Source organism: Prionailurus viverrinus, chromosome C1 (assembly GCF_022837055.1).
Source record: "Prionailurus viverrinus isolate Anna chromosome C1, UM_Priviv_1.0, whole genome shotgun sequence".
Classification (NCBI taxonomy): Eukaryota; Metazoa; Chordata; class Mammalia; order Carnivora; family Felidae; genus Prionailurus; species Prionailurus viverrinus.
This window is the reverse complement of record NC_062568.1, coordinates 212921943-212948145: the sequence shown is the minus strand read 5'-3', so window position 1 is coordinate 212948145 and position 26203 is coordinate 212921943. Positions and strand designations below refer to the sequence as shown.

The 26203-nt window shown below is 65.4% G+C and overlaps 1 protein-coding gene across 5 annotated transcripts in view; it reads left to right on the top strand.

The window, feature by feature from the left end:
* Window positions 1–164: 164 nt before the first annotated feature.
* The window catches only part of PRDM16 (PR/SET domain 16), a 315844-nt gene continuing 289805 nt past the window's right edge, over window positions 165–26203 (top strand). For all 5 annotated transcript variants that reach the window (XM_047869965.1, XM_047869963.1, XM_047869964.1 and 2 more), the window contains exon 1: window positions 165–444. In XM_047869965.1, coding sequence (XP_047725921.1) covers window positions 408–444 — 37 coding nt within the window. In that variant the 5' untranslated portion in view covers window positions 165–407. The remainder of the gene's footprint in view (window positions 445–26203) is intronic.

Below are 26203 nucleotides of genomic sequence, written 5' to 3'. Positions count from 1 at the left end.
CCTCCGGGGCCACCTGGGTCCTTTTAAAGTGTCCGGGGTGCGGGCCCCGGGCGGGAGCGCCGTGCACAGAATGTTTTCTTAAAGGGCCAGTTCCGAGCTGCGCCGAAAAGGGAGGGGGGGGGGGAGAGGGGGGCGGGGGGGGGGGGGGGAGAGATAAGTGAGTTGAAGACCGGGAAGGCCGAGGAGAGCCCCCCAATCCCGCGCCGAGGCGGCGGCGGCGACGGCGGCGCGACGATGAGGATGATGAATACATTGCAAAGTTTTTTTGGCCCCGGCGAGGGGTGTCAGATTGAGTGCTCTGTGCGCATGTGCGAAGGTGTCCAAACTGACAATGCTGCGGAGATGAAGATAGTGTGTAGCCGCTTCTGGACTCGAGGAGGAGGAGAGAGATTCCGCGAGCCGGCACCATGCGATCCAAGGCGAGGGCGAGGAAGCTGGCCAAAAGTAAGTCTCCCGCGCTCGGCCGCGCCGCGCCGCCGGGTCCGGGCCGCGGGGCCGGGGCGCCCGGGCCAGGGGTGCGCGTCGGGGCGCGGCCGGCGCGCCCTGGGCTCCCGGCCCTCCGATCGGCCGCGCGGCCCCGGGGGCTGCTCCGCCTCCCGCGCTCCGGGGCGGCCGGGCTCGGCGCAGAGGCTCGGGGCGCCCGGGCCGCGCGCTCCCCGAAGGCGCCGGCCCCCTCCTCGCGAACCCCCTCCCCCCCCACCCCCAGTGTCAGGCGCTCGGGCCCGGGAACCCGAGGCGCGCGGTGGGGGCCGGGGAGGGGGGCGGAGGGGGAGGGCTGGGGGTGGAGGGGAGCGAAAAGCGAAAGTTAGCGAAAAGTTGACGAAAGGGTAGAGCAACTTTTTCCTCCTCGCTCGCTCTCTCCCTCTCTCTCTCGGAGTGGCTCTCAGTCCTGGTCAAATCATATTCCGGGCTTTTGAAATAGTGGGCGCTAGAGCACCGCCTTTGGCGTCCGCCAGCTGGGCGCAGAGGAGGGAGACCCCGAGCCGGGGAGGGGGCGGAGGAGGGGGCGCGGGGCCGGCGTCCACCCCGCTTCGCGGGCGCAGGGGCAGGGGTGGCGGCGGCGGGACAGCCGCGGCCACTTGGGGAGCAAAATGGAGACTCTTTCCTGGGCTTGGAGCTGCGGTCGGGAAGTTTATTCCCGACTGGTGCCCCCGCGCGGGGGCCGGGCGCTCCTCCGTGGCCCGGGCAGCCCCGGCGCGGGTGCCTCCGGCAGGAGGGTCCCCACCCGGCCGCCTTCCGACCCGCTGCTGCCGCCGCCCTCCGCCCCGCTCGGCCCCGCTCGGCCACCCGCCCCCCCCCCTCCCCTCTCCCCAGCCCCCCTGCCCCTGGTCGCCCGGCACAGCCTCGAGGCCCGGCGGGGACACGGCTGCCCCCGGCGACGCTGCCCGGTCCCCGGTCTTACTTTCTCTTTCGCTCCGTCTCGGGCCGAGCCCCAGGCTCCGCGCGCCCAGCCCGCCGCCGGCCGGGTCCTCGCCGCCGGCCCGGTGCGCCCGGCCGCCCGCCCCGCCGCGCCCCCCGCGCTCCGGCCGCCGGCACCTTCGGCCGAGAGGCCCGCGGGCCCGGGATCGCGGCCCCGGGCGGAGGGCAGGTGGGAGCGGCGGCGCGGCGGGGCGGGCGAGCGCGGCTCCCGAAGCCCGGCCGAGGCCCGGCTGCAGCGAAGCGGCGAGCGCCGCGCGGAGAGGACCCGGCGCCGCCTGCTCCCGCCGCCCCCTCCTCCGCCGGCCGCCCGCCCGCCCACCCGCGGCAGGGGCGCCCGGCCCGCTCCCCCTCGGGATCCCCGCCCGTCCACCAGGTCGTCCAGCGCGCTGCTCTCCGGCCTGACCCGGGCCCGACCCGGCCCGGCCCAGGCCGAGCCTCACCGCACGGCGGCTGAGCCCCTGAGCACGAGCCTTGGTGGGCCAGAAACTGCCCACACTTTTCGCGAGAAGTTCTGCTCCGTCGACTGGGGCGGCCCGGCTCCCCAGGACTGCGCCCCGGCGGCCCGGCCGGAGGCCAGGCACCCGCCGCCCGCCAGGGGGAAAAGCAGCTCCCGGCTTCTGCCGGGCGCCCCTGGAGTCCCCCCGGGGGCCGTGCGGGGCTCCCCCTCGAGGCTCCCCTTTCCAGCCCGTCTCCCCTGCCCCGCGCTCAGAGCCTGGGCCTCCTCCGCCTCCTGTGATCTCTGGCCCCTCTTGGTGCGAACAAGGCCCCAGTGTTTCCTGGCTGGTTGCTCCAGGGATGTGCCTGCACTACCTGTGGGCCCGTGGGCCGTGGGGTGTGGGTGTCCCCGTGCTCGTTGGGGTCTGTGCGGGAGCGCAGCGGGCTTTCTCAGAGTCTCGCCCCTGGGCTGCGAGCTGCCCCCTCGGGCTCTCGAAGGGGCCGAAGCTTTGAGCGAGAGAGTGGAAAGCGCGGCGCTCTCCCTGGGCCTTCGCCGCAAGCGAGAGGCCGGCTCAGTGCCCCCAGAGCAGCCCCGGGAACAGCCAGCGTCCCACGCCCCTGCGGGCCACCCATCTGGCCTCCAGCCCTTCTGTCAGGTGGGGAAGCCTGCGCTGCCTGCTCCCCTCAGGACCCAGAACGGGTTCCTGGCAGCGTCCTGCGGCATCCCTAGCCCTGAGGCCAGGGAACCAGACCCCAGGGTAGGGCAGAGCCCAGGTTCCCCCTTCCTGGGAGTCCTGCGTGAGGAAGAGCCCAGCACAGCGCGTGGCTCAGGCCCAGACCCAGCTGGAGCCCACACTGGGGCAGGAACTGGAAACCCCTCTCGGCCCTCCTCAGGAAGGCGGCCGAGGCAGGCACAGGGCCACGGCTGCCTGCCTGACACCGGGCCCTGGATCCGCTGAGGAATTTCATTTCACTGGACAATATTTTAAGCAGATGTGGACGTCCCTGGGGACCTGACTCCATTACCTGAATGTGAGGCAGCAGGGCAGCCCCAGGGCGGCCGACAGAATCTGCGCCCCCCCCCCCACCTTCAGGCCACCTCCCGGCCAGGGTCGGGGGGCTGGGGGAGGAACGAGGGGTCATGGTCATCAGGCCAGCGTGCAGGGCTGGGCTGTGCCTGAGGCCACGTGGAAGGACAGCCTGGTCAGCGAGCGTCAGTCCCTGAGTCGGAGCGCGGGGGCTGCCTTAGAGGGTGCGTCTGGGGCCGTGATTTCGTTTGTGTTTCCCGGGACCCCACTCCAGGGGGCTCCCCTGCTGGGGCTGCTGGTAGCACCTTTACTGAGCTGGTAGCACCTTTGGGGCCCACGCCGGGGGCTCCGAATGGAGCTTTCCAAGGGCAGAGGCCACTGACGTGCTCACCGTCTCCTCGATGTGAGCCCAGACAGCTTCGGGCAGGGTGAGGACCGGGGGTGGGGGGGGGCGGTCCACCAGAGTGCCCTCTCGCTGGCCAGGGCACCGCCGGCCTGCGGGGAATCGCAGGCGTCCCTGCCCTACGTTTAAAAATGAAATGCCTAACAAAAGCTTTGTGTTTCTGCCCCTGTTGGGAGCCAGGTGAACAGGTGGGGGTCGACCCAGCCAAGGTGCCCCCCTCCTGACCTCCTGCTAGCACAGCTGGGGGACCCCGTGCAGGGGAAGGAGCGTCCCCAGAGACTGTCCGGCCGCCGCGGCCCCCGTTAGAGCGGCGCCTGAGACCTGATCCCCACGGGCGCGATAGACTCCTAGACCCCACGTATTCCGGGCCCGGGGTTAGCGTCCTCCGGGGCGCCCGCCGCCTAGCCCCTGGGGCCGACCTGGGGGGCCCGCTGCCTCTGCCCGACGTCCAACTTGGCGCGTCTCGTCTGTGAGTTCCAGCGCCGTGCGCGTGAGGAAGGTGTGTGTGCGACCCAGGGTGAGGGGAGCGCGGCTGGAGGCTGAGCCCCTTGTCCCCGGCCACAGCGGCCAGGCTCCCGCCCTGCTGGGCCCTGCCCTCCCCCGCCTGCCCGCCAGGGGAGGTCTGCCCCTTCCACCAGTTTTCTCTCCCCGGAGCCAGGACAGCGGCCTCCTGTCTGGACGCCTGCGAGGGCAGCAGTGCTGGGAAATGTCCGGCCGGAGTGCAGCTTGTCGCCCCGCTTCGGGCGAAAACGCGGAGGCCGCCGTGGAGGGGCGGGGTGCAGGGCTGGCGGCCAAGGCCAGGTGCCCCGCGGCAGTGCGCGCGCCGGGTGCCTTCGGGCTCCGGCTTCCACACTGGCCCTGCGGGTGTGCCTGGGCGTCCAGGCCTGTGGGGGGAGGGGGTGGGCGGAGGCCAAGTGCTGTGCGTTGAGTGACCCCCGAGCGGGCTCCCAGGGGAAGGGCACTGGATGTGCCCCGAGGTCCCCACCAGGCCGCCCTGCAACCTCCTGGTCGGCTGCAGGTCTGGAGCAGGTGCGGGCTGGGCCTCCAACCCTCAGGCCCCATGGCCCCGAGCGCCCTGAGCTCCCCTTCTGGGCACAGCTCGGAGCTGGGGAGCTGGTCCCGAGGCCCGGTGCTGGCGGTGGGGCCAGCCAGAGGCTCCCCCCACCGGGCCCCCAGGGGGAGGCCACCAGCTCGCAGGGCGGCTGTGGGCTCTATTAGCCCCCTGTTTTATTCAATTAGGAGGCAATTAGGGATCCTTGGGGGGCTGGGGCTGGTAATTAAGGTGATGTATAATTAGAGTTTCAACAAAAATTATCCAGGATTAAAAATCTTTTGAATAATTTCGTTTAAAAATTTCAAATGGCGTTAGAGACAATTTATCAGGTTTTGAATCAAACCCGTGTAACAAGTCTTGGACGCCACAGCTCGAGCAGCGGGCGCGGGAGGACAAGGGACAGCCTGGGCGCTGTCCCCCTGCGGGAAGGAAACTTGGCGAAGGGACAGGAGACCCGGGCCTTGCCGCGCGGTACGGCGGCGGTCGCAGGCGCGAGGGCTGCACACTGGCGCGGGCTGGCCGGGCCGCGGGGCCTTGGGGACCCCAGGGCGAGCGGATGGTTGCCGAAGTCCCCTGTCCTCCGCGCTCACAAAGTCCCGGCAAACCACCGAGCGGGGCGAACGGCGCTGCCGTCTACACAGCGCAGCCGGCTTCCTGGCGGCAGCAGCGGCCGGGGCGTGCCTCGCCCCAGCCCAGCTCGCGGGAGCAGCGCCCTCCTCCTCCAGGGCCGAGGTCGGGCCCCGAGGGTCCCCACCTCTCCGTTTCCTGGATGGAGGAGGGCGGGCTCTGTGCCTGAACTCCCTGAGTCTTGACCCTGACCCCGACACTGTGGGGGGCAGGCCCGCGTCCCCGTCGAGGTGGCTTTGCGGATCTGGGCACGAAGTCTCAGAGAGCGCTTCAAGCGGGTGTCTGTTGGGCGTTGTGGGAGGGGGGAGATGCTGAGATGAGCAAGCGCAGGGTGGAGGTCTGGCTTTGCGGATCCGTCAACCCTGCCTTCCCGGGATGCTTCCTCCAGCTCCGCCCCGGGTGGCCCATTGGTCCCCACCACCCCCCCCCCCCTCGGGCATTCGCCCCAGCACCTGCCCCCGGAGGCCCAGAAGGACCTGCGGCCTGAGCCGATGCCCCGGTCCCTGCCTCAGCCGCAGCCTCCGGACACAGGGGAGGGTCCAGGATCCTTGAAAGGCGCTCTTGGTCCGCTTACTGGGCGTGACCCCACTTCCTCTCACTGACCCGGGGAGGAGGGATTTCGGCCTCATGGGCACCACTTTTCGTGGTAAAAACTCCCAAACACAGAGAGGTCAACTAGCCCATTCAAAGGCACACAGCAAGTTAGGGATGAAATTGAATGCCACTTAGGCAAAGCTCCCCAAGCTTTCTTGTTTCACACCCCCTCCCCGCCCCCTTCCTTAGGGTCCTGCAGGCTGCACTTGATTCCACAGGATTTTTTTTTTTTTTTAACTGTCTCAAGGTTTAAGCGTTCTCCCAAGGCCAGTGCTCAGCCTATAACAGGTCTGGTCTTTAACGGCAAATAGGACATCGGTGTCCTTCCCGCTTGGGAATGCAGCTGGCTGACTGTGTCGTCAGCCTCCTCCAGGCCCGGTTCTCTTTGCCCGGGCCTGGACTCTTCCCTAGGCTGCGCAGGACGCTCGCCCTGGGCTTTTCCAGCCCCTGGGTCCCGGCGTCCTCTCCCCAGGGCAGGTGCAGAGCGCCAGAAGTGTCGACACCCTCTAGGTGCTGCCTTCCGCCGAAGCAGAGGCCGGAGGTGTGGGGGCTGCCTGCTCACCCTCCCGCTGCCACCCCAAATCTGGAGGGAAATAATCACTGCCCCTCCCCCGAGGCAATCAGGGAGAGGTGGAGCCCGCTGCTGTGTGGACCTCAGCCACTGGGCGGGAGGAACTGGGAGCTGGAGCTGGAGGTCCAGCCCGGAATCGGCCGCTGCTGCTTAAGCCTGGGCGTCTCACGGGCTACCCCCCGGGCCACGGTACCCATCCTGGGCCGGCCAGTGCCCCGAAGCTTTTGTGGGCCCCCCGCGCGACGAGGGAGGCCTCTTCCTGCCCCACTACTCTCTGTGTTGGCTTTTCTGCCATCACATCCTTGGCTGGCCCGCCTGGCCGGCCTCTCCCAAGACTCCGGAACAGTGCCCCGGAGCTCCGAGAGAGCGGTGCCTCGGCTCCGAGATACATATTTGTTTAATAGTTAACATTCTGTGCAAAAGAGGAGGGAAGTCAGATTCTGGTGAAGGCTTTGCTTATTTTATATCCACTATAACTATTTCTGTCCATGAAAATTGGCTTAATTATATCAATGGAATGTTTCTTTTTCAATTCTGTCTGCAATTAAGTCCATCGTGCTGGCTGCAATTTATTTTAATAAAAAAATAAACCAGTGCTGTGTACAGTTCCTCGTCCCCTGGGGACAAATGCGATTGGAGTGTTTAATTTCATTAACTACAATGCGGCCTACTGGAAAAATGTATAAAATCAGCTTTATACAGCTTAAACACTGGCATTTGAAACAAATCATTATTGCATTAGCTGTCACACTGGTAATTCTAGAATCTAAGGAAAAAAATATATTATGGCTGTTTTTATAACCCTTTGCAAAGGCACTGTTAAAATAATTTATAATCATTTTAGAACATGGCTGGGTCCCGGTGAATATTTTCTCTCCTCCGTGGAAGGCCCTGCATCATCCCTGTCCGCTTTACTTTCTGATGCCCGGGCCCTTTTCAACCCCAAATACTCCTCTTTCAGGGCGGAGATGGCGGGGCCCGTCCTTAAACAAACCTGGTGATGTGGGGTCTCGCCTCTCCTTCCGTGCTGGTCCGACCCCGGTGTTGACGTGGACCGTCACATGTAGCGAGACCCTTCTGAAATCTGTCCGGGGCCAGAGGGGACCCCGAGGCTGGCGCCACAGACCTTCCCGCCGCCCCCCCCCCCGACCCCCGGTGGGCGGACGGACCCATAAACACACCTGGCTTTAGGGTTTTACGGGCGTGGGAGCGAACCCTCCCCCCAGGGACGGCGGTGTTCCCGCTCAAACCTGGGGAAGCCAGGAGCAGCTTCTGTCGTGCTCCCCGGTGAACCCCCGCGCGGGAAAGAGAGAGGATCGGTGACCCTCACACACGTGCTTTCTGAGCCCGAGGTGGGGCTTCTCCGCACAATTCACCAGACCCCTGCTGTTCTCGTGGCGGCCCAGCGCCGGGACGGGGGTGCGCCCCCGGCGCATGGGCTGTGTGTGGGGTCGGCAGTGTCCGCGGGCGTCCGTGCCCAGCCCGAGCTGACCCCGCAGGTGGCATGGCGGGTGACGGGGGGACGGACCTGGGCGCAGGGTGGTGGGGAACGGGGCTCCTCGGTGGCTCCTGGCTCTCAGGTGAGCTTCGAGGTGGGCCTTTCTCAGCGTGGAGGTGGGGAGGGAAGGAGGCGGGCTCAGCCTCGCCTTGGGCTCCTTCCAGAGGGCCTTCCTCCCCAGGCCCAGGCAGTGCCCCGGGGCATGTGAGGGGTGCCCAGGCTTTCCAAGTGGATTCTCGGGGAATTCCTGGAGACGTCCTTGGGCTTTTCTGGCCACATGGAGGGCTAACCCCTGGCCCTACTCCTTGGCCTCCTGACTCACCTGGATGGGTTTACTTTGGACACATTTCTGTTTTCTGATGGATTCCGGTGTGGGTGATGGGAGGACATTGACGGGGACACAGGCGAGGCGTCCTTAGGTCTGGAGCCCCCTCCTGCTCCTCAGGGATGTGGCCTCTGGGGCTGGGTGGGGCGCGCCGCAGCCAGGTGTCCCCAGATCCCAATTCTGGGGACCAGTCCCGCTGACGCGACCTCCGCCTACCCAGCGTGTGCCCTCGGGCCGTTCTCTTTCCATTCGAGGTGCTACCTGGTCGAGAAGTGAATGGCTTTGCCTGCTTTCCTACTTGAGAAAGAATAACAAAGCCGAATGCTTCCTGCAAATATCAAGCCCCGGACCTGGACGCTGCACTTGAGGCCGCCGTGGGGCAGGCTGGGGGCTTCCCGTCCTGGCCCCAGAAACCTGGCTTCATACCGTGGGTGCCCCGCTCCCGATTCCCACACCCTGCTCTTGCTGCCAGAGTGACTCCCGACCTTACTGCCGCCCTATCCTCTCCCCTGACTGTCTCCGCCTGAGCCGAGGCAGGGGTGCGGGGCCTGCCTGCTCACCCTCCCGCCCCCACAAATACCTGTGTGCACGTGCGTCTAACTCGTCCCCCAGCCTTGAGCTGCGTGGAAGGTTCTGGAAGGGTCCAGCATGGGGTTTGGAGGGGGGAGGATCCTGGAGCCAGGCAGGGAGTGAGGCAGAATTCATAGTCCGTTCAGACCGGCAGTCAGAGCTTGGGTTTCGTCCCCCGCGTCTGCCTGGGGAGACGTTTTGTTGGTCCCCAGGCTCCCAAGCCTTCCCAAGGGTCACCCGGGGGGCCCACGGGGGGGGGGGGGGAGCGGTGGGGGCGTGCAGGCTTGCACACATGTGTGCCAGTCAGGCCGAGGGTGCAAAGCCGTAGCACCCAGAGGTCTGCTCTGCGCCAGCAAAGGTCCGCTTTGGTTCTTTGGCTCGGCCATGAAATAAAACACATGGACGAGATCTCAGCTTGTCTTTATTCTCAAACTGGGAAGCTCGGGTGCTGGGGTCTCATCTGGCCCCTCTGACCTGCAGCCTGCACCGAGGGCAGCCACCCCCTCCCGCTGCCTTCCCAAACCTTTCCTATCCTCACGCAGTCTCTGGGTTCCAACAGCTGCTGACATCTGCCAGCTCTCCTCTCGTTAGAGCCCCCCACCCTCCCCCGCCCCGCTCCTGCAGGAGCTCAGGGTCCTCTGTGTGTTTCGGGGGCTCGGTTCCATCTGTCTGTTCCTTCCTGCCCTGGAGCGGAACACGCTGTCCTTGGGCCTACTGCGTGCAGGGCTCCCTCCGAGTGCCACACGGTTGCAGGATGCTGTGGGGTGGCCTCCCAGAGACAGGTGTCAGGTCGCCACGCTCTGGGCAGCGTGACGAGTCTGGGGGCTCACGGGTCGCTGCCCCAGGGTCTGGGCTTTCGTGTCCAAGCTGTTGGGGCGGAGGGGAAGCCAGATCAGACCAACAGGCCGCCCCCAGCCTCAGCGCGTCCGGAGGCAAACCCTCTCAGGCGTCCCTGGCCTGGCGTCCACGCGGGAGCCGACTAGTGACTCTATTTCAGATTAAAAAGGCCAGAAGGAGGGGACATGAGGGAGAGATGCCCGGAGAGGAGCTTTGCTCGTCTGCCTTTGCTTCTGTGTGCCTCTGTTTTAAATTCAGTGGCTCACTTGGCACGCGTGGGGCTTCCCTGGCACCCACGGCGGGCAGGGCACCTCCAACACTCGGGCACGGAGAGGAGGTGCCTGGGTGGACGCGTGATGAATGGGGACTTGCTACGGCTGAGAACCCTTTCCTGTGACACAGTTTGATCCCCGTATCTATATTCAGAAGCTGGCGGTCGATATCATGCCGAAATATGGATTTACAGAACAGACTGCCACTGCCCCTTCTGGCTGCGTCTCCGAGGGAAAGGGGCACGCATTTAAAGGCGCGCAGACATTTGTATCTGCTCAATGGGCTGTAACAGCCTCATCGGGGAGGCCCGGCCACATCGGTCCATAAAACATTTAAACAAAGACTGGAAATTACGCTCACCGGAGGAGCCCAAATGGTGAACACAGGGGAGCCCTGCCCGCCGCGGGCAAGCGCAGGGTGCCGACCCTCGTGCGTGCCCACGCCTCCCCCCTCCCGGCCGCAGGGCCCTCAGACGGCGCTCCTGGTCAGGTCAGGTCAGGTGCAGGTGCAGACTCAGGCCATTTCCCCAGACTTCACGTTTTTACCAGGCGGCCCGTTCTCTCCCTCGGTCCCGGGAGAGCCATACACTTAGGTCTTTGCTGCGTTGCAAACCAGCATCTCTGGCCTGTGCTGACCTGGCCAGCGTTTCTAGCCGGCAGGTTCGCAAGTGGCTGTCAGTCACCCCTGCTGGCACAGCCCCGAGATGCTGCTGTCGTCAGGGTTAAATCCCGAGCGGTCCCGGGCACTGTTTCCGGGGCGCCCGTCCTTCAGCTCAGAGGAGGGCCCCGTGTTGCCGGAAGGCCCCCGGGGTCCCTTTCGGATGGGAGTTTATGGGCTGCTTTAGGCTGTAGCGACCAGCACGGGGTGCGGCGTGCGTGTCCACGGCTGGGCCCCCTTCCTGGAGACTGCCGCCCGTGCATGCCAAGATGCTTCCCTGGGGGAACCTGGCTGTCCTTGCAAAGCCCTCCCAGCTCTTATCCCTGGGAAAGTCAGTGCATTCTTGAACCGCCTGAAAACCGGGGGGTGTTTCTGTCGGCCGGAGCCACGGCTGGCGGTGGGAGACGCTGCCCCCGGCACAGCCCCTTCATCTGGTCTGTGTGCGGAGATGGCCCCGGAGCGCACAGACATTTCTACCGAGCAGGTGCTCCGTGCGTGTGCGCCTGTGTCCGAGCGTGGGTCTCATGTCTGAGCGAGACTCACCCTCAGGCTGTTCTTTCTGTTTTGTCAGTGACGTTGTCCTGTCCCTGCCCACTTGTGCTGTGCACGGAGGCTCCCCCGCCACCACCCCCCCCCCCCCACGCTGCTCAGTTCTCCGCCGTGTCTGGAACCGTGGCTGTGGCGGCCAGGCCCAGCGCCGTCCGCAGCTGGCCATTGTGGGAGAAGGGAAGGGAACAGAGAAGTTCAAAGGTGGAGCGCAGGCAATCTGGGGGCACTTCCCCACACGTTTACAACCCCCCGGAAGAAACAAAGAGAAGCAGGAGGTGTTTGGATAATCCCGGGCCCTAGCGCTCACATTTGGAAAAATTAGGGCCTCTCGAAAAATCAGAATTGTGCCGCAGTGTCAGGTTCCGAGATAATGATGTGTCTGTGTGCGAAAATATTCAATTGCAATAACACTCCTGTGAGTGCCTCTCTGAATGGCGCATTCAGTTCCCGGCTCGGGCTGAGCGTGAAGCCAGTGACTGACAAAATACAAATGGTGTCATAAAACGTGGGGGGCACCAGCCGGACTCTGCCTTCCGATCGGTCCTCCGCCTCGGCCCATCCAGCCATCCCTTTCTTTAATGAAACAGCCCAACGAGGTGGCTGATTATTTATTTATCACGTTAGCGGGAGGAAAGCTGTCAGAGACAGATCGATTTTTTCCCTGGAAGTGATTTGACGGTACTTTGGAAATAAGACCCGCTAAGCTAGGCCGCGTGCTGTCCTCAGAGCTCCGAAGTCCAGTCGGCGGCTCTGCAGACGGTCCGTGCTCTGAAACACGGGTCAGCAGCTTGAGCGGGCAGCGAGCCTCGGCAGGGCCAGCCCTCCTTCCGACGGGGTGGACGGATCACGGATTTCTGTTCCGAGGAGCGTGGTCGACGTCTTCTTCCGGGCCAATGAAATCTGGGCAGCAACGAGCCAGTCGGGGACAAGAGGGGACTCTTCGTGTCTCCACCGGGCCTGTGGAGACGCGGCATCTCTGACAACAGCTGGCGAGATGGGGGGGCTCCCGTCTGGACGTGGGGAGCCCTCAGCCGTGTTCAAGGAGCTGGTGCGTGTGCGTGTGTGTGTGTGTGTGCGCGCGCATCCTGGGGAACGGGACGGTGCGGTTCAGTGCCTGCACACTCGCGGGGGGAACAAAAGCACTACCCGGGCTGTTGGAAAGAAGTCCTCAGAAACCCCGGGGGTAGAGAGACGGCCCAGGAGGGGCTCTCGTTTCTCGGCTGGGAGTCCGAACCGCAAAGCAAAGGGGCCCCGGAGTCTTAACTTTCTCTCCATCGAAGGTGTTAATCTTACCTTCCAAAGGTTAGATAAAGCCGCTCAAAGCTGTTTGTTATTGAATCTCCTCTGCTAATTACAGTGGCGGCCTTGGTCCGAGGCCCGTCTGGGCCGCACCGCGTGGCCCCCGCGGCTGGCAGCCTGGAGAGGGGTCATTCTTCACTGCAACCCAAGATCTCCCTCACGGGGGTTTTAGGTTGCCCCCTGATGCTGACATTGTGCCCGCGTTTGAAGGGGAGGGGCCATGGCCACGAGGGTGAGAAGCCCATTGCCCCGGCCAGTCCTAGGTGCCCCTCGGGAGCCGCTCCTCGGCCCCCAGACTCCGCCTGGCACCGTGAGGGAGAGGGCTGGGCAGGGAGGGGCGCAGCCCGACTTCTCTGACAAAGAACCCCGACTCCCTATTCGCCAGGCCCTGGAATAATCCTCAGCCTCGCCTGCAGTGTCCGTGGCTGGCCGGGGGAGGGGGGGCAGGGGGCATGCAAGGAAGTGACCCACAGACAACTTGGCGAGGCCCGCAGTGGCCGGACACCGGGACCTCCTGGGGACCCACACCCGCCGTGCTGGCCCCCACCACAGGGCGCATGGGAGGGGCACCGCCAGGGCCAGGAGGGCCACCCAGGGGCCACGATGCCTTCTCCCGTCGAAGCCCGGGACGCTCACCGAATTTGTGAAAGCAAAACCAAGCCGACCCCCCCCCCCCGCCCCCTGCCCACCTGCCCGGCCCAGAGGCAGAGGCCTTCAGCAGGCAGGGCTGGGGCGATGGAGCCACAGTGCCCCAGGAGCGGTGGTGGATGCTCCCGTGAGCGATACCACCGGGCGCCTCGGACCTGAGGGCCGCCTGCTCCCGGCCTCGGAGGCAGTCTTGGCGTTGGCTTCCCAAATCCCAAATGGCGTGAGTGGCTCCGTCATGTCAGCTGACCTTGGACAAAGCAGAGGAACTTGATGGGCCGCCTGCTAGCAGAGTGCTGCTGCCTGGTGCCTGGGTTGGAGGGCTGGCCCCAGGGTCCCTGTGGCCCCAGCAGAGGGAAGGCGATCAGGGTGGTCTCAGGGAGTGCTGCAGGGGTGATGTCCTGCCCCTCGCATGCCCCCTGTCTGTCCAGCAAGGGCCCCTCCAGGCCATCCTGACCCTCCATCTGGGGTCTCCCTTGGCCGAAGCGGAGGGAGACAGGACACCTGCTGATAAGTCAGACCCCTGAGGGCGACTGGGCCCCAACGTGCTGGGCTCCAAGGACAGTCCCCTCAGGAGGCCCTGGCCAAGGGTGAGTTTAGTTTTAGAGAAGCTGAGCAGGGGGCCCCCGGGAAGCATCCTGCACCCTTACCGGGGCTGGACTGGGGGACACACCCTGGTCACAATCACGGCACCCTTGTCCCCGCAGGTCAGCTCCTGGGTCCTGACCCATCCCGTCTCTGCGGGGTCCGGACAGAGCACGGGCCGAGGGCGGGTGCCACGTGCCCTCTATCCCCGACGTGTCCAGCCCGCCTTGCAGGGCCGGGGAATTTCTCCAGGACCCAGTGAGGCAGACGTGGGGGTCCCGTGCCGCCTCTGTCCCTTCCAAGCCACGAGAAGGGTCGGACTGGCTGGAAGGATGACATTCCCGGTGCGCGTTCAGTGGGGGTGAGCCCCACGCCTCTCCCCTCCTCTCGGGGCAGGATGCTCACCTGAGCGGCTCAGATGGGACCCGGGGCAAGAGGCAGAAGGCTGGGATGGTGTATGGGGGGGGCCCATGAACGTGGCATTATCAGTGCTATGATGTCTTTGTCGGCGGCTGTTTGGGGTTTCTGGAACTTTCTTGCACCTGCCTGAGGGCAGATGTGTGGGAATGTGCGGGGCGTAGGAGCCTCCGGATCAGAGGCTACGGATGAGGAAGCTCATCTGAAATGATGTTGTGGTGAGTGGAGAGTGAGGGAAGCAGGCAGAGGGCTCTGGTCCTGGGTGGACGCGCCTGGCCCTAGGAGCTGTGCCCGCCGTCCGCGAGCCGCTGACTGTCCGGCTGCCTCGGGCAGCTGTGCTCAGGGGGACCCCCGCAGGTGTCTTCACTGGATTTGGGGACCCCCGTCCCCCAAGTTCCCAGGAGGAGAGGAGTCGGGGACTGTGGGGAGCCACGCTGCCAGGGTCCGACAGGGCACAGCCAGGGAAGGGGCGAGGGTCTGTCGTGAGCCCTGACTTTGGGGGTCTTTTGCTTAGCTGTCTGCCAGAGGGCTTTGGGGCGCCGAGTGGCAGGTCCCAAACCTCAAAGGAGGGAAGCTGCTTCTCTCTCCCTGTCATCCAGCTGACGTCTGCTTTGGAGCGTCTTTGCACATCCAGAGGGACGAACTTAGGACTTGCTCAGGGGACCACAGGATAACGGGGCTTTCCTGTAATCAGTTTGTGCGTGCACTGACACACACACGAGTGCACACGTGTGTGCAGGAACACCGACGCACACATGTATGCAGAAATACGCACATGCACACACACGCGTGCAGGAACACACACACGCACACTTTTTGGGTGTGCACGTAGATATCCGAGCAGAGCGCGTTTCGGGTGAGTGAAGGGACCCTCCTGCAGGGAGCTGCCGCTGGGTCAGGAGGAGAGGGAGGCTGGTACAGCCGAGTCCAAGCACTAGTCCGTGGGACCCTGCGGGACAAAGGGTCTTGGCATCTTGTGGGCCAGGGGACAGGCCCTTCCCTCCTCCCTTGTCAGGGACGGCGGTCCTCGAGGGCCCTGGGGGTGTCGGGGGCCTTTGCCTCTAGGGTGGGACAGGCGGTGGCCTCCAAAAGCACCAGGGGACGGGCTGGATCTGGTGTCACGCAGACACAGGAGCAGGGGCACAGGGTCCCCTCTGGCCCTTTCAAAAGGACATTCGATCTGAACCCTGGGGCCCAGTAAGGAGATTCCCGCGAACCAGTGCTGACGAAGTCAAAGCTCTCAGCACTGGAGAAAGCGTGGGGACTCTGGCATGAGGCCCTTTGTGGGATTATCTGCCCCCCTGGGAGGCGTGGAATGTCGGGGTGAGAGGCCACGGTGATATAGAGCTCCCGCAGGCCACCGATAAAGCGGGATGCTTTCTGTGGCCGCTCCGTCGCCGAAATTTGAGGTGCGGGCCCAGAGTGGAGGCCGCTGGCCCGGGACATTTGAGCCAGGGAGGCACCGTCCGCTCTGCCTTTGCTCTTGAGAATTTGAGTCCCGGCTGCGTCTGCCGTTGCCGAGACCCAGGGCTCCCGCCCGCTTAGAAAACACGAAGTCTGGAGAGACCTGGGCGGCGTCTTGCTTCCCAGACCGGGCTGCTTGGGGGCGTCCCGTGGGCTACCGCTGCCGTGGGGAGGCCAGGCGGGGAGGCTGGCAGTTCTTGGGTGCCCGTCTGCGGGCCGCAGGCAGGAAGTGCCGGGTGTATCCACGCACGCCGGGCGCGGCTGCTGGCCAGGCTTTGGCGCGCTTGGGGTTTGCTTCCACGGGGCATTCGGGCCCCCTTTCCTGCCCCCCTCAGTCCCCGGTTCATTCCTGTCCTTGTCCGTGGACAGGAGCGCATCTCGCTGTTCTGGGGGCTGGTGCCCGGGACCCGCCACTGGCCCTGTCCAAGTGCAGGCAGAAAGTGAGCACAAACTGAGCACGTGCAGGCAGCCCCGCGGCCTGGAAGAGACGAGGACACGAACGGACCATGCACCGTCTTGGCGGGCCCTGTTCTTCTCGAACTGCGGTGACGGGGTTCTCTGCCTCATGGGGTTCAAATCGTCCTGCAGCCCAAGGACGAAGCTTCGTCTGGCTGCCCAGCGGAGTCTGGGAGGACCATGGATGGGTCAGGTCCAACTCCCTGGATGTGGCTCTAAACTGCGGTGGGAGGGGGGAGGAGGGGGGGAGGAGGGAAGAGCGCCCCGGGGCAAGAGCTGGACGTTCCGCCCAGGGAAGCGCGTCCGTCCTGACCCTACGTCCAAGGGTGCCGTCTGTGCTCACAGGCTGGCTGCCGGGCCAGCAGTCCAGGCTCTGGGCTCAGGCAGACGCCCGCGGAACCCCGCCCCCCCGCCCCCAGCCTGTGCGACCGGCCCCCCCTGCCTTTCCCAGTTCGTTCAGTGTCCGCTGAGAAACGGGATCCTGGAGGGTTGTGGTTGAATCAAGAACGGGCTGGCTTGTGCACCCACACCAACTGTCCTCCTGGAGCCGTGGAAGGGGCCCTGGCTGGTCGTCTGCGGGAGCCTGGGGTGGCCTGCCCGGTTCACAAGAGCCGGCAGGAAGCCCTCGGTCGGGACGTCCCCCCTAGGTTTTCGGGGGCTCCAGGGGGGCCTGCCTGCCCCAAGCTTCTTGAGTCCCAGGAGCATGTCCGGTCCTGAGACTTGCAGTCCATACACGCGGGCTGACTGCTGGGTCAGCTGCTCTGGGGCCCTGCGGCTGTCCGCACCCGACCGCAAACCTGCTGGCCCCGAAGCCTCCTATGCGTTCAGGGCGCCCCGGAAGGCCGCGGTGGCCTGGCACGACTGTGCGGTCGCCTCCCGCCGGGTGCCTTTCTGCTTCTGCACCCCGGACCCCTTCCCGCCGGGGAGGAAGGTAGGCCAGGAAGTGGAGCTGTGCTCAGGGCGCACAGGTGCACGAGGAAGTCGCGGTGACCGGGCAGCGTCCGTCCGCGTGCAGGGTCTCCGGCCGGGGCGGGCGGCCTGGACTCCGGCGTCGTGGGTTCTGACGCCCTGGCTCGGCGGCCTCCGGCCTGGGGTTGGTCACCCTGCACTTCCTGTCCCGTGTGAGGGCTCCGGCTCTCCCCCTCAGGCCGAGGCCCGCTCCGGCCAGACGACTCCGCGGGCCCCGGGCCCCGCACCCCCTCAGCACAGAAACGTCTGGAGCCAGAGCCTGGCCTGGGTTTCCTCCCGCCGGGCCCCTGCCCGACGTGCCTGCCCCGGGGTGAGCTCCCGTCTGGACCCCGGTCCTGTTTGGGAGCAGAAGGCACCCCGGGCGGCGGTACCAACCAGGGCCGGCAGAGCAGACCCTCCCCTGGGGGGGCCGCCCCCACCTGAGACCCCGAGGGTGGGGCTTTTACCAAGTGCCTCCCCTCTGGAGACTTCCTTTCCGAGCTAAGGAAAGATTCCTGGCTTCATCGGTCGGTGCTTGCCCTATTTATTTATTTATTTTTATGGAGTATGCTGTTAATTAGGCAAAAGATGGGCAGAAATGAGGCGGCGCCTGGAGTTTTCTGCGAAAAGTGAGAACCCCTCCTCGGAATTTCCAGTAGTGAAGCAATTAAGTGATGGAATTTGGCAATTTGAAACACAGTACCATCCACCCCCCATGAAAGTTTAAAAACAAAACAAAACAAAGCAAAGGGAAAAACCGAAATCCGAGTGACAGTGGCTCTCAGCCCAGGGCCACGTGCTCGCAGGGGGACGCGGAGCCCACGCTGGGGGTTCTGCGCGCCCGGCCCGGCCTTTGGAGGTGAAGGGTGAGGTGAGGCTCACTTCTGAAAGGGGGCCTGGCGGGTGTCTGCAGGGTGGAGGGGAGCGGGTCCCCGCCCGGGCATCCCGTCTGGAGGCCCCGTGGCGGCCCCGTTCCCCAGGGTTACGCCGCGGGGCCCGCCCGCCCGGGAACCACTTACCACATTGGGGTCAGGTCAAGGGTCCTTCCCTGTGCTCGGCAAGCGACGCGACCCCAAATGAGGAAATGCACATTTCTTGGGTTCGTGGGAAGGAGTTTTTTTAGCTCATCAGAGATTTAAACCAACTTTGATTTTTTTTTTTTTCCAAACGAATTCTTAGCCAAGAATGCCCACTGCGTGCCGTCCCCTCGGCCGCCGCCAATCCCACATTTCGCGACCGTCAGCCCAGAGAGGCCCTCACAGCAGCCCCGGCAGCTTCCAAAACGCGTTCTTGACCGTGCACGCTGCCCACGGGTTTGGTCTTTCCTTTAAAAAAAAAACCAACAACCTTGAGATGCCTTTGGACGAGTCTCTGGTTGTTGACAAATCAATTTTCCGGGGAGGGAGGCGCGTTTGTGTCAGCGGCACTGGGGTCCGGCCTCCCGCTTGGGCTTGAGCGAAGATTGCACCCAGGTTCCCGGAGCCGCGTCCCCTCCCCTCCCCCGCGGCGCCCCTGCTCTTTGGCCTTCGCGCTGCATTCTTCTTGCTCTCCTCATTTTGTTTCGTAATGTTGCTCCTGTCACCTTCTAAAGCCAGCCAGCAGCGCGGTGGGGATTTATGAGCCCTAAACGTGCGGCGGGATCGTCTATCTTCTGTCTTCTCGGTGCTGCCCTGGCTGTTTGACCTCGGCCGCCGTCGGTGCGAGGTGTGCGCGCAGGGCTTCTGTGCGGCCAAGAAGTCTCCCCGTGGGAGAAGGGCAGGCCGGGCGCTGGAGGATAGGGGCCCCGAGGCACTCAGAACCTTCCAGAAAGCAGTCACAACCCCGCCAAACGGCCTTCTCCCCACGTGTGCTCTGGTGTGCTTGAAGAAGTCCACTCCGCTGGGGTGGGAGCCGGTGGGGACGTGACACGCGCATCCAGACGGCATGCCGCCCCTCACGCCCCACCCTTCCTGGGGGTGCTTTTGCTGCGGGGGACAGTGGACACAGGCAGCCTCGCCTGTAGGAGATGCAGCACCCCGCTGCCAGTCCCCGAGTCTCTGGGCAGGCTGCTGGGCCTGCTGACCTTGAGGGGAGCACTCATGGGGAGGTCATGGCTGCCCCCTTCACCCCCCTCCCCGCCCCAAATCGTGTCCTGCCTTTCTCCATCGGCACAGGATCGACTTCTAGTTCAGAACCCACTCCCACTCTGGAGGGACTGGGGACCCCCTCCCCACGTGTGCTCAGAAGGGCTGCCTGGCACTCGGCCACGTGTCCCCCATCCGTCCTCCCCTGGGGAATGCACTCCGTAGACGTGGCCCCGCCACGCGTGGACAGAGGTGGGTGGCTGTGGCACCGTCACCCCTGCCTGGAGACGATGGGTGTCGGACCCTAAGCTGGTCACACGCCAGCGGCCGCACAGCGGTACCGGCCGAGAGGTGCGGGATCCCGGCCTCCCGCGTCCAGCCCTGCGTCCCTGCGGCCCAGGGTGCCTCCGCCTGGGCCTGCGTTCCCCGCGGAGCTGGCCAGAGAGGAGCCCATTCACCTACTTGGAGCTCAAGGGGGTCTGTGAGCTCATTCAACGCGGCGGGAGGGGACGGGAGGGCTGTGAGCCCAGCAGCCTGCCCTGTTCCTGCACAGGAAAAATAAAACGTCCCCAGGCCATAAAACGCACATTGTTCAATCAGCCTTTTATAGGACAGAGTTTACTCATCGAAACAGAAGCGCCCCTGCCAGGCACGGGCCAAACACGGCTTTCTCGGGGAGCACGGCTCCCCAAGTGGCTCGTTCCCGCACAGCCACGCGGCACAGAAAATTCAAGGGAGCCGTGTGTGCGGGGCTTGCGGACCCCCCTTCCTGGCGTCTCCCCCAGGCCCAGCCCCATGCTGGGACGTTGATCCCGGGGCCCCGCCGGCTCCCCGCAGGCATTTTGATTTGGTGAAATGGGCCCACGGCACATGCCGACCTCGCCACGCCCGCGCACGGGTGAGCACTGTCCTCCGAAGCCGCTTCATTCATTTGTCCATTCGCTCACTCATTTGTTCAGTGCCCATAACGGTCGGGGTGCCCCCTCGGCCCTGTCCTGCCTCCTCGGTGCTCACGGTCTGTGTGGACAAGTGCGCTACGAACGCGGCCGCGTGAAGCCCGGATCTGCGTGCGGCGGGCGGTTAGGAGCCCAGACGTGTGCCAGCCTGGCCCGGGCTCAAACCCCATCTCCTCCACCCATCAGCTGCCCTCCGCTCTCTAGCTCGGATCCCGCGAGTCCCACCTGCCGGGCCCTGGGGGACCGAGAGTGTGGACGAGCTCCCTGGCATCTGGCGGGCAGCCCAGAGGTGTCACCGCACGAAGGGGACCCTGGGGATCCAGACTGCTTGGGGGGCCGGACAGGGTGGGGTGACCCCAGGAGCCGCCTGCCTGCCCCAACTGCAGTCCAGCCGGGAGACTCCGCCGTGCGCCCGCCTTGTCCGGTCAGAGGACCGTGCCTGTGGCTCAACAGGGCTTCGCGGGGCCCCTCTGTGCCTGTCCCCGCGCCTGGGGCGGTGCCCGTTTCCCCTGGGGTGGCCCAGGTAACGGTGGAGACATGTCAGCGGTCAAGTGGCCATTTTTGCCCAAAGACGCTGGGCCAGGCCCCGTACCCCTTCCAGGCAGGTGTCCCGCTCTGGAGGCCGGCCGCACGTGCGTCCCTGTCAGTGGGCTTCTCACACCCATGACCCTCATTTGGCCTCCGGCGGCCCCTGGCTTGGGGGGCCCGGGACACGGTTTGGCCACTGCCTGCTCCCGCGACACTAGTGGTGACCTCCCACTGCACCCCCAGTGCTTTCCCACCTTTGACCTCTGGCTGAGGCACCCCGATTTCAGATTGGGAGTGTCTTTTCCTGGAGAGCAAGCAGCCCATCTGATTCAGCTTTCCCGAAGCAGGGGCGATGTCCCTGCTGGACTCGGGGGCCACCAGACAGACTGGACTCCGAGGGCCACAGGGCGCCTTGGCGGTGCTCTCTGGTGAGCCTCGAGGACCAGAAAGGCAACGTCAAGGCTCCCGAGACGTCCAGAAGCGGGGCTCCCTGGGCAGGCCGCCGTCCACACCCGCGCCGGGGGGCCCTGTTGGCGCACGGGGACCTAGGAGCCGAGCAGGGTCCGGCTTGTGCAGGAGGGTCTCGGCTCTCCCCTGAAGCCCGCACCACAGTCTTGCGCTTGGGGTGCGGGATGGGAGCCTCCTCTTCCAAAGCCCAGGCGCCAAGAGGAAGCTCGGGGAGCGAAGAGAGACGGCCGATGCGACAAGGTGAGAAAGGGCGCAGGACGTTCACGCCAGGCAGGACCTCCTGTACCTGAGCTGTGCGTGCGGGGACCCCGAGGCCCAGGGAGGACGGGGGAAGCAGAGGTGGCCCGTGGACGCTGCCGGGGGCCGACTCTCCCATGACGGTGCAACCGAACTTCCAGCTTCTGTCTCCCCGGCTCTTCCTCCGGGCTCTCTCCTCGAGGAGCCGGAGAGGTCGGACTTCTTGGAAACGCTCGGACCCCCGTGGGGTTGCCGAGGCAGATGGGGTTAGGACTGAAGTCACTGGTCCCCCAGCTCACACATCTGCCAGCCCCGGGGGCGTCCCCGCAGGCATTCCAGCCGGCAGCATGGAGCGAGCTGCCCCTGCTGGGGGTGGGGTGGGGGGCGTGAGGCCCCCCCCCAGAGTCAGCCCCGTGGCAGAGGGGCCGCATGCTCCCCGGGGCTGCAGCCACCAGGAACGGAGGGGTCCATCCCGCGTGTTGCACATCCTAAACCTTCTTCATCTTGCGCCCCGGCACCCTGCGTGCCCCCGAGGTGGCCACCAGCACTCCAGGGTCACAGATCGGGTCCAGGGAGAGGGCTTTGTAGTCACGGGCCCAGGGACGGTCCAGGCAGGTGTGGATGGGCGTGCCGGCAGAGTCCCTTTTCAGCCCATGAAAACTGTGCCGTTTAGTTACAGAAAGACCTATGCTCACCACCTACGGTCAGGGACTGGGAAGTGGAAAGTCAGGGCCGGTCGGGGGCTTTTGCGGATGGTTCTGGACGAGTGCTGTGCTGGCGCCCCCCGGCCGTGGGGCCCTCCTCCCTCTGGCCGGTGGTCCCCGCCTGAGCTCGGTGCCACGAGGTGGGTGCCCAGGTGCCGGTGGACCTGCCGGCTGCTCCAGGACTGGGGCCCGGCCTGGGGGTGCCGCCTCTGCTTATCTCGAGGGGCCATGACATCTCAAGACAAAACTTAAAATCCGGGGAAGATAGGAAGGGATTACAGCTGCCATCGGCATCTTGAAGCGGGTGGTGACAACGGGCTTCAGGTCTGGCCGTGTGGGTCTCTTCAGACTGTATGGAGGGATGTCCCCGCCTCTGGAAACCGTTGCCCAGCTCTGTGATCAAGAAGCAACAGTGAGCCGGGGCTGGTGACCTCGATGGTCCCTTCCCTGAGTCCACTGTGGTTCCTCATTCTCCCCAGCCGAAACCTCCCAGGACTGAGGCTGGCCCGATGTCACCGGCAGGGCCCAGGCCAGTCCGGTGTCGTGGGCCGACAGCTTTGTCAAATTGTGGGTAAATGTTGACCCCCGCCTGAGCCACAGCCTAGGGACAGCCAGTACCGATGGGCTCCAAAGGGCAAGGAAGGACCGGGAACATTTGGGGGGTGGGCTGGGTGATGGGGTCAGGCCCGTGCACCCCCGACATGCCTAGACAGAGAGTGGGCGGCATAAGGAAAGAGTCCTGGTAAATTCCCCTGAGTGCTGAGAATTTTTCGAAGTCACCACGGCACTTGGACTTCTGTGATTCTGTGGTCAGGCTGCTGTGTTCCAGGACGTGCCAAACAGAAGTCGTGGCTGAGTCCAGTCACCTTGGTCTGGGGAAAGCAGTGGTTGCAGTCAGTGTGGTCTGTGACCACCGGTGACCTAGAAACCGATGCCGGAGTGCTCGGGGCGGGGGCCGGGCGGGAGGGGGAACTCACCACGCCGGGGCTCGGGGTGGGGGGATGGGACAGCGGTCACCCAGGCCCCCAGCCTGCCTGTCCTGTCTCATGGCTTCTAAGCATCTCCAGGGAGGAGGTGGGATTCTCAGAACAGAGGGACATACACTCACGTCACTCGATGGTGCCCCCCCCCCCCCCGCAGGATCAGAACCTGGTCAGAGGGCAGTTTGGGCAAAAGGGAGCAGCCCTGGCTGGGACGGCAGGGCTTGCGGGCCCCATGGAGGTTCAGTGCCGGGCTGGGGACCCTGCAGAGAGTGGCTGTCACTTCCACTGGGCTCTGGGGAGCAGTGACCGGCAGGTGACTTTCACGCTGGTGACCAGGAGAGCGTGGCACTTATTGGTGTGAGCAGATTCGTTTAGTGGAGATCACGGGCATCCCCTGAATGTGGGCTTTGCTCTCAGAAGGAGGGCTGTGCCTTTGGGACACAGCCAGCTGGTGGCCGTCCTGCTGAAGTGAACAGAGACCTGGTGGGAGCTTCCCCGCTTCCCGCAGCCGGGCCCTGGGGTCCTGCCCTGCTGGTGTCACTGGGCGAGGCGCCTGACCCCTGGGAGAGCCCCGAGGGCCGGGAAGGGGACAGAGGCGGAGTGTGCGCCCCGGGGCGGGGGTTTCCTTCCCAGTCTTCCCTCCAGTGGGTGGTGTCGTGGAGCCCCAGGGGCCTGGCAGCCTGAGGCACTGACCTGCTTTATGGCAGCATGGGAAATTTCCAGTCTTCAGCGAGAAAAGCCCGGGCGGGGGTGAGGCTGGGGGCTGGAGCCACGGGGACCCTCTGCTGCCCCAGGGCTCCTTCGGTGTCCCCGCCTGGTGCCCATGGCCAGCTTGCAGCTCTGCCCACGCCTCCAGTGGGGGCAGTGATGCCCCAGGCTCGTTCTTCCTGGCTGCTGGCCCCGGTGCTGGTGGACGTTTGGGGGCGAGGAGAAACCCCCAGCGGGGCTGGTGGGGCCTGGAGCGCCCACGGCCGCTGAGGAAGGTGGGTCCTCGCAGAAGAGGCCTGGGCTCACCCTCTGGGTTTGGGAAGAAGGCAGAGTAAGCTGGGTGAATTCGCTGAGGCTCAGACCAGCCTCTGTGCCTCAGTTTCCCCATCAGTAACGTGGGAGGTGCGTGCGTGTGGGCACGGCTCCCGCTGTTGTGCCGGGGGTCGGGGCAGTGGGGGAGAAGGACAGAGGCAGGAGGACCCCAGAGCCCGGGGAACGTCGCAACTGGTTCCAGAAAAGGGAGTGAGGCCATGAGGCCAGGCAGCGAGCCGCAGGAGGTGAGGGCTGGAGTCTGGTCCTGCCTGGGGCCTCCCTGGGTGCGGCCTCGGCGTTGGAAACGGGCCTGAGGGTTGGTGCAAATGGCCCCCATGGCCCCCTCTGCTGCTGACGACCAAGGTTCCGGGTCAGCAGGTGGATTTTGGACAAAGCCTGGGCTCGGCCTCCTTGTCCAGACAGCTACTGGGGACCGTGTGCCCATTCGAGACTCGGCCGGGCCTGCAGGGTGTGTGGACAGCCGTGGGCTGGGGCCGGGAGACCAGGGTCCGTGTGGGGTGTCCCCGTGGCGTCAGGGGTGACTTGTGGGGGCGCGTTCGTCACTTGGTTGTCTGGACGTGGGCGCCACCTGCTCAGGGCTGGCCCTGGGGCGCCTGTGGGTCGGACGCTGCCTCGTACTGTTTCCGGACCGCACAGCCAGTCCGTGGGGTCAAATCAGAGGTTCGTTTCATCTCAGCAGAGTGGGCTTGATGACGGGCACTCGGTGTCGGGGTCGAGCCCAGGTCAGGGGGCCAGTCACCCTCGCTCCCTCGCAAACAGCCCGGTGACCTCCGTCCGGGGATGGCCCGGGCCCCCCGCGTGGCCTGGGCTGGAGTGGGCCGCAGCCTGTCTCCCCCGTGCCTTGGCGCCTGTCCATTCGGGCTGTGCGGCGGGCCCAAGGAAGGCCGCGGCGCCAGGGCCCCCCATGGAGGGAAGGGCCTTCCGCCCTCTCCTCCCCACACGCCCTGCCCCCCACCCCCTGCCCCCGTGGGGGTTCCCTCCTGTGGCTCCAGCCCCAGCCCCCCCGGGCCTCCTGTCCTTTCTCCTGCTCTGAGCCCCGCCGGCCAGTGCTGCCCAAGCCAGGCCCCCAGTTGGGAAGGATTGAGGTCATGGGTGGGGGCGGGTCACGTGCTTGGGAGGGAGAGGGTCTGGTTTTAGAGCCCACATCTCAAGGCTGAGGCCAGAACCCCTTCCCTCTCGGCCTGGCTCTTCCTCTTTCGCCAGCGCGGGCTTCTTCCCCGCCGGCCTCGGGCCTCCCTCGATGTCACTGCCGCCTCGACGTCGAGGGCATCGTGGGAGCTGGACGTCAGGGCCTCCCTCTCCTGCCCCCAGACAAGCGAGGAGGGAGGCGTGGGGCTCAGGGATGGCAAGCCTCAGAAGCTTCCGGAGAAGGCGTTTTCGCCTCCAAGCGGGGGCAGACGGTGAGTAGGCCGTTTCTCTGCCGGGAGAGCGGAGAGTGTGGGTGATGCGGGGCCCTGCTCTTCCTCGGTTTCCCCGAGCTGGCCTGTCCCCCGGGGCCGGTCCCACGGCGAGGTGGCCACCGTCCTCGGCAGGACCAGTGGGGCCCTTTGCTGGTGACTTGGAGCCAGGCCGTCGTCTCCCTGCGCCCCTTCCTGCTCTCCCCGCGGGGAGCCGCTGCCTCCAAACGAGATCAGCCTGGACGCCCGGGTGTGTGTGTCCCTGGGGACCGTGACGGTCGGAGACGCCCCTGCCGCTTCCTGGGTGAGGACCCGGCTTCGGAGAACGGCCTGCAAATGTATTGTGGTCACTGGGGCCACAGGAAGGTCAAGGGCAGGGTAGTGGAGGCTCTCCATGAATCCAGCTACAAGGTCCAGCTCTGCCGGACAAACTTTGGATCCCGATGGGTCCTTCACTCTTCCTGTGACTCTGGGCAAGTTTCCTGACCTCTCGAGGTCTACTTCCTTATCAACGGGGTGGGTGTGAGGATGTCCACCCGGGAGGGGGCTGGGAGCAGCTCCCCCCACCCGCCTCGTAGCGCCCAGGATAACGCGATGATGAATAATAATTGCGAGCGGCGAGCCTTCCGTCCCTGCGTCCCCGTACGTCCCTTGGAGTTTGCCACGCTGGCAGGGGTTGGTCAGGGCCCGGTCGTCCGGCAGAAGCTGGAAGCCGGCCCCGTCACCTGCACCACAGCCGACACGATCGGGAGAACGCGTCACACCCCTCCCCCCTCCAAAGGCTCCCGGCCAGCCTCCCGGTGTCCCCGTCCCGTCTCTGGTTCTGGGTAACGACCCCCTGCCCTGCCCTGGGCCTCCTTCGTGGCCTGTGCCCACCTGACGGGCAGAGAGGAGGCTTCCCTGAAACTCAGGGGCACGGCCCGCCCAGGACGCGACCGCTCTGAGGGCTTGCTCCGCCCTGAGGCACGCCGATGTCCCCCCGCCACAGAAGGAGCAGCGCCCGAGTCCCTCCGCAAACCCTCTTCCGGTGGAGAAGGAGCAGGAGAGGAGTCGGGTCCGTGGGGGCCGAGACCTTCGATCAGCCACGACTTAATTTAGGATAAAACACCCCGATCCTGGTCCGCCTCGCCGGAGGCTGGGCTTCGCCCCGGGGATGCCTAGGGTGTCCAGAG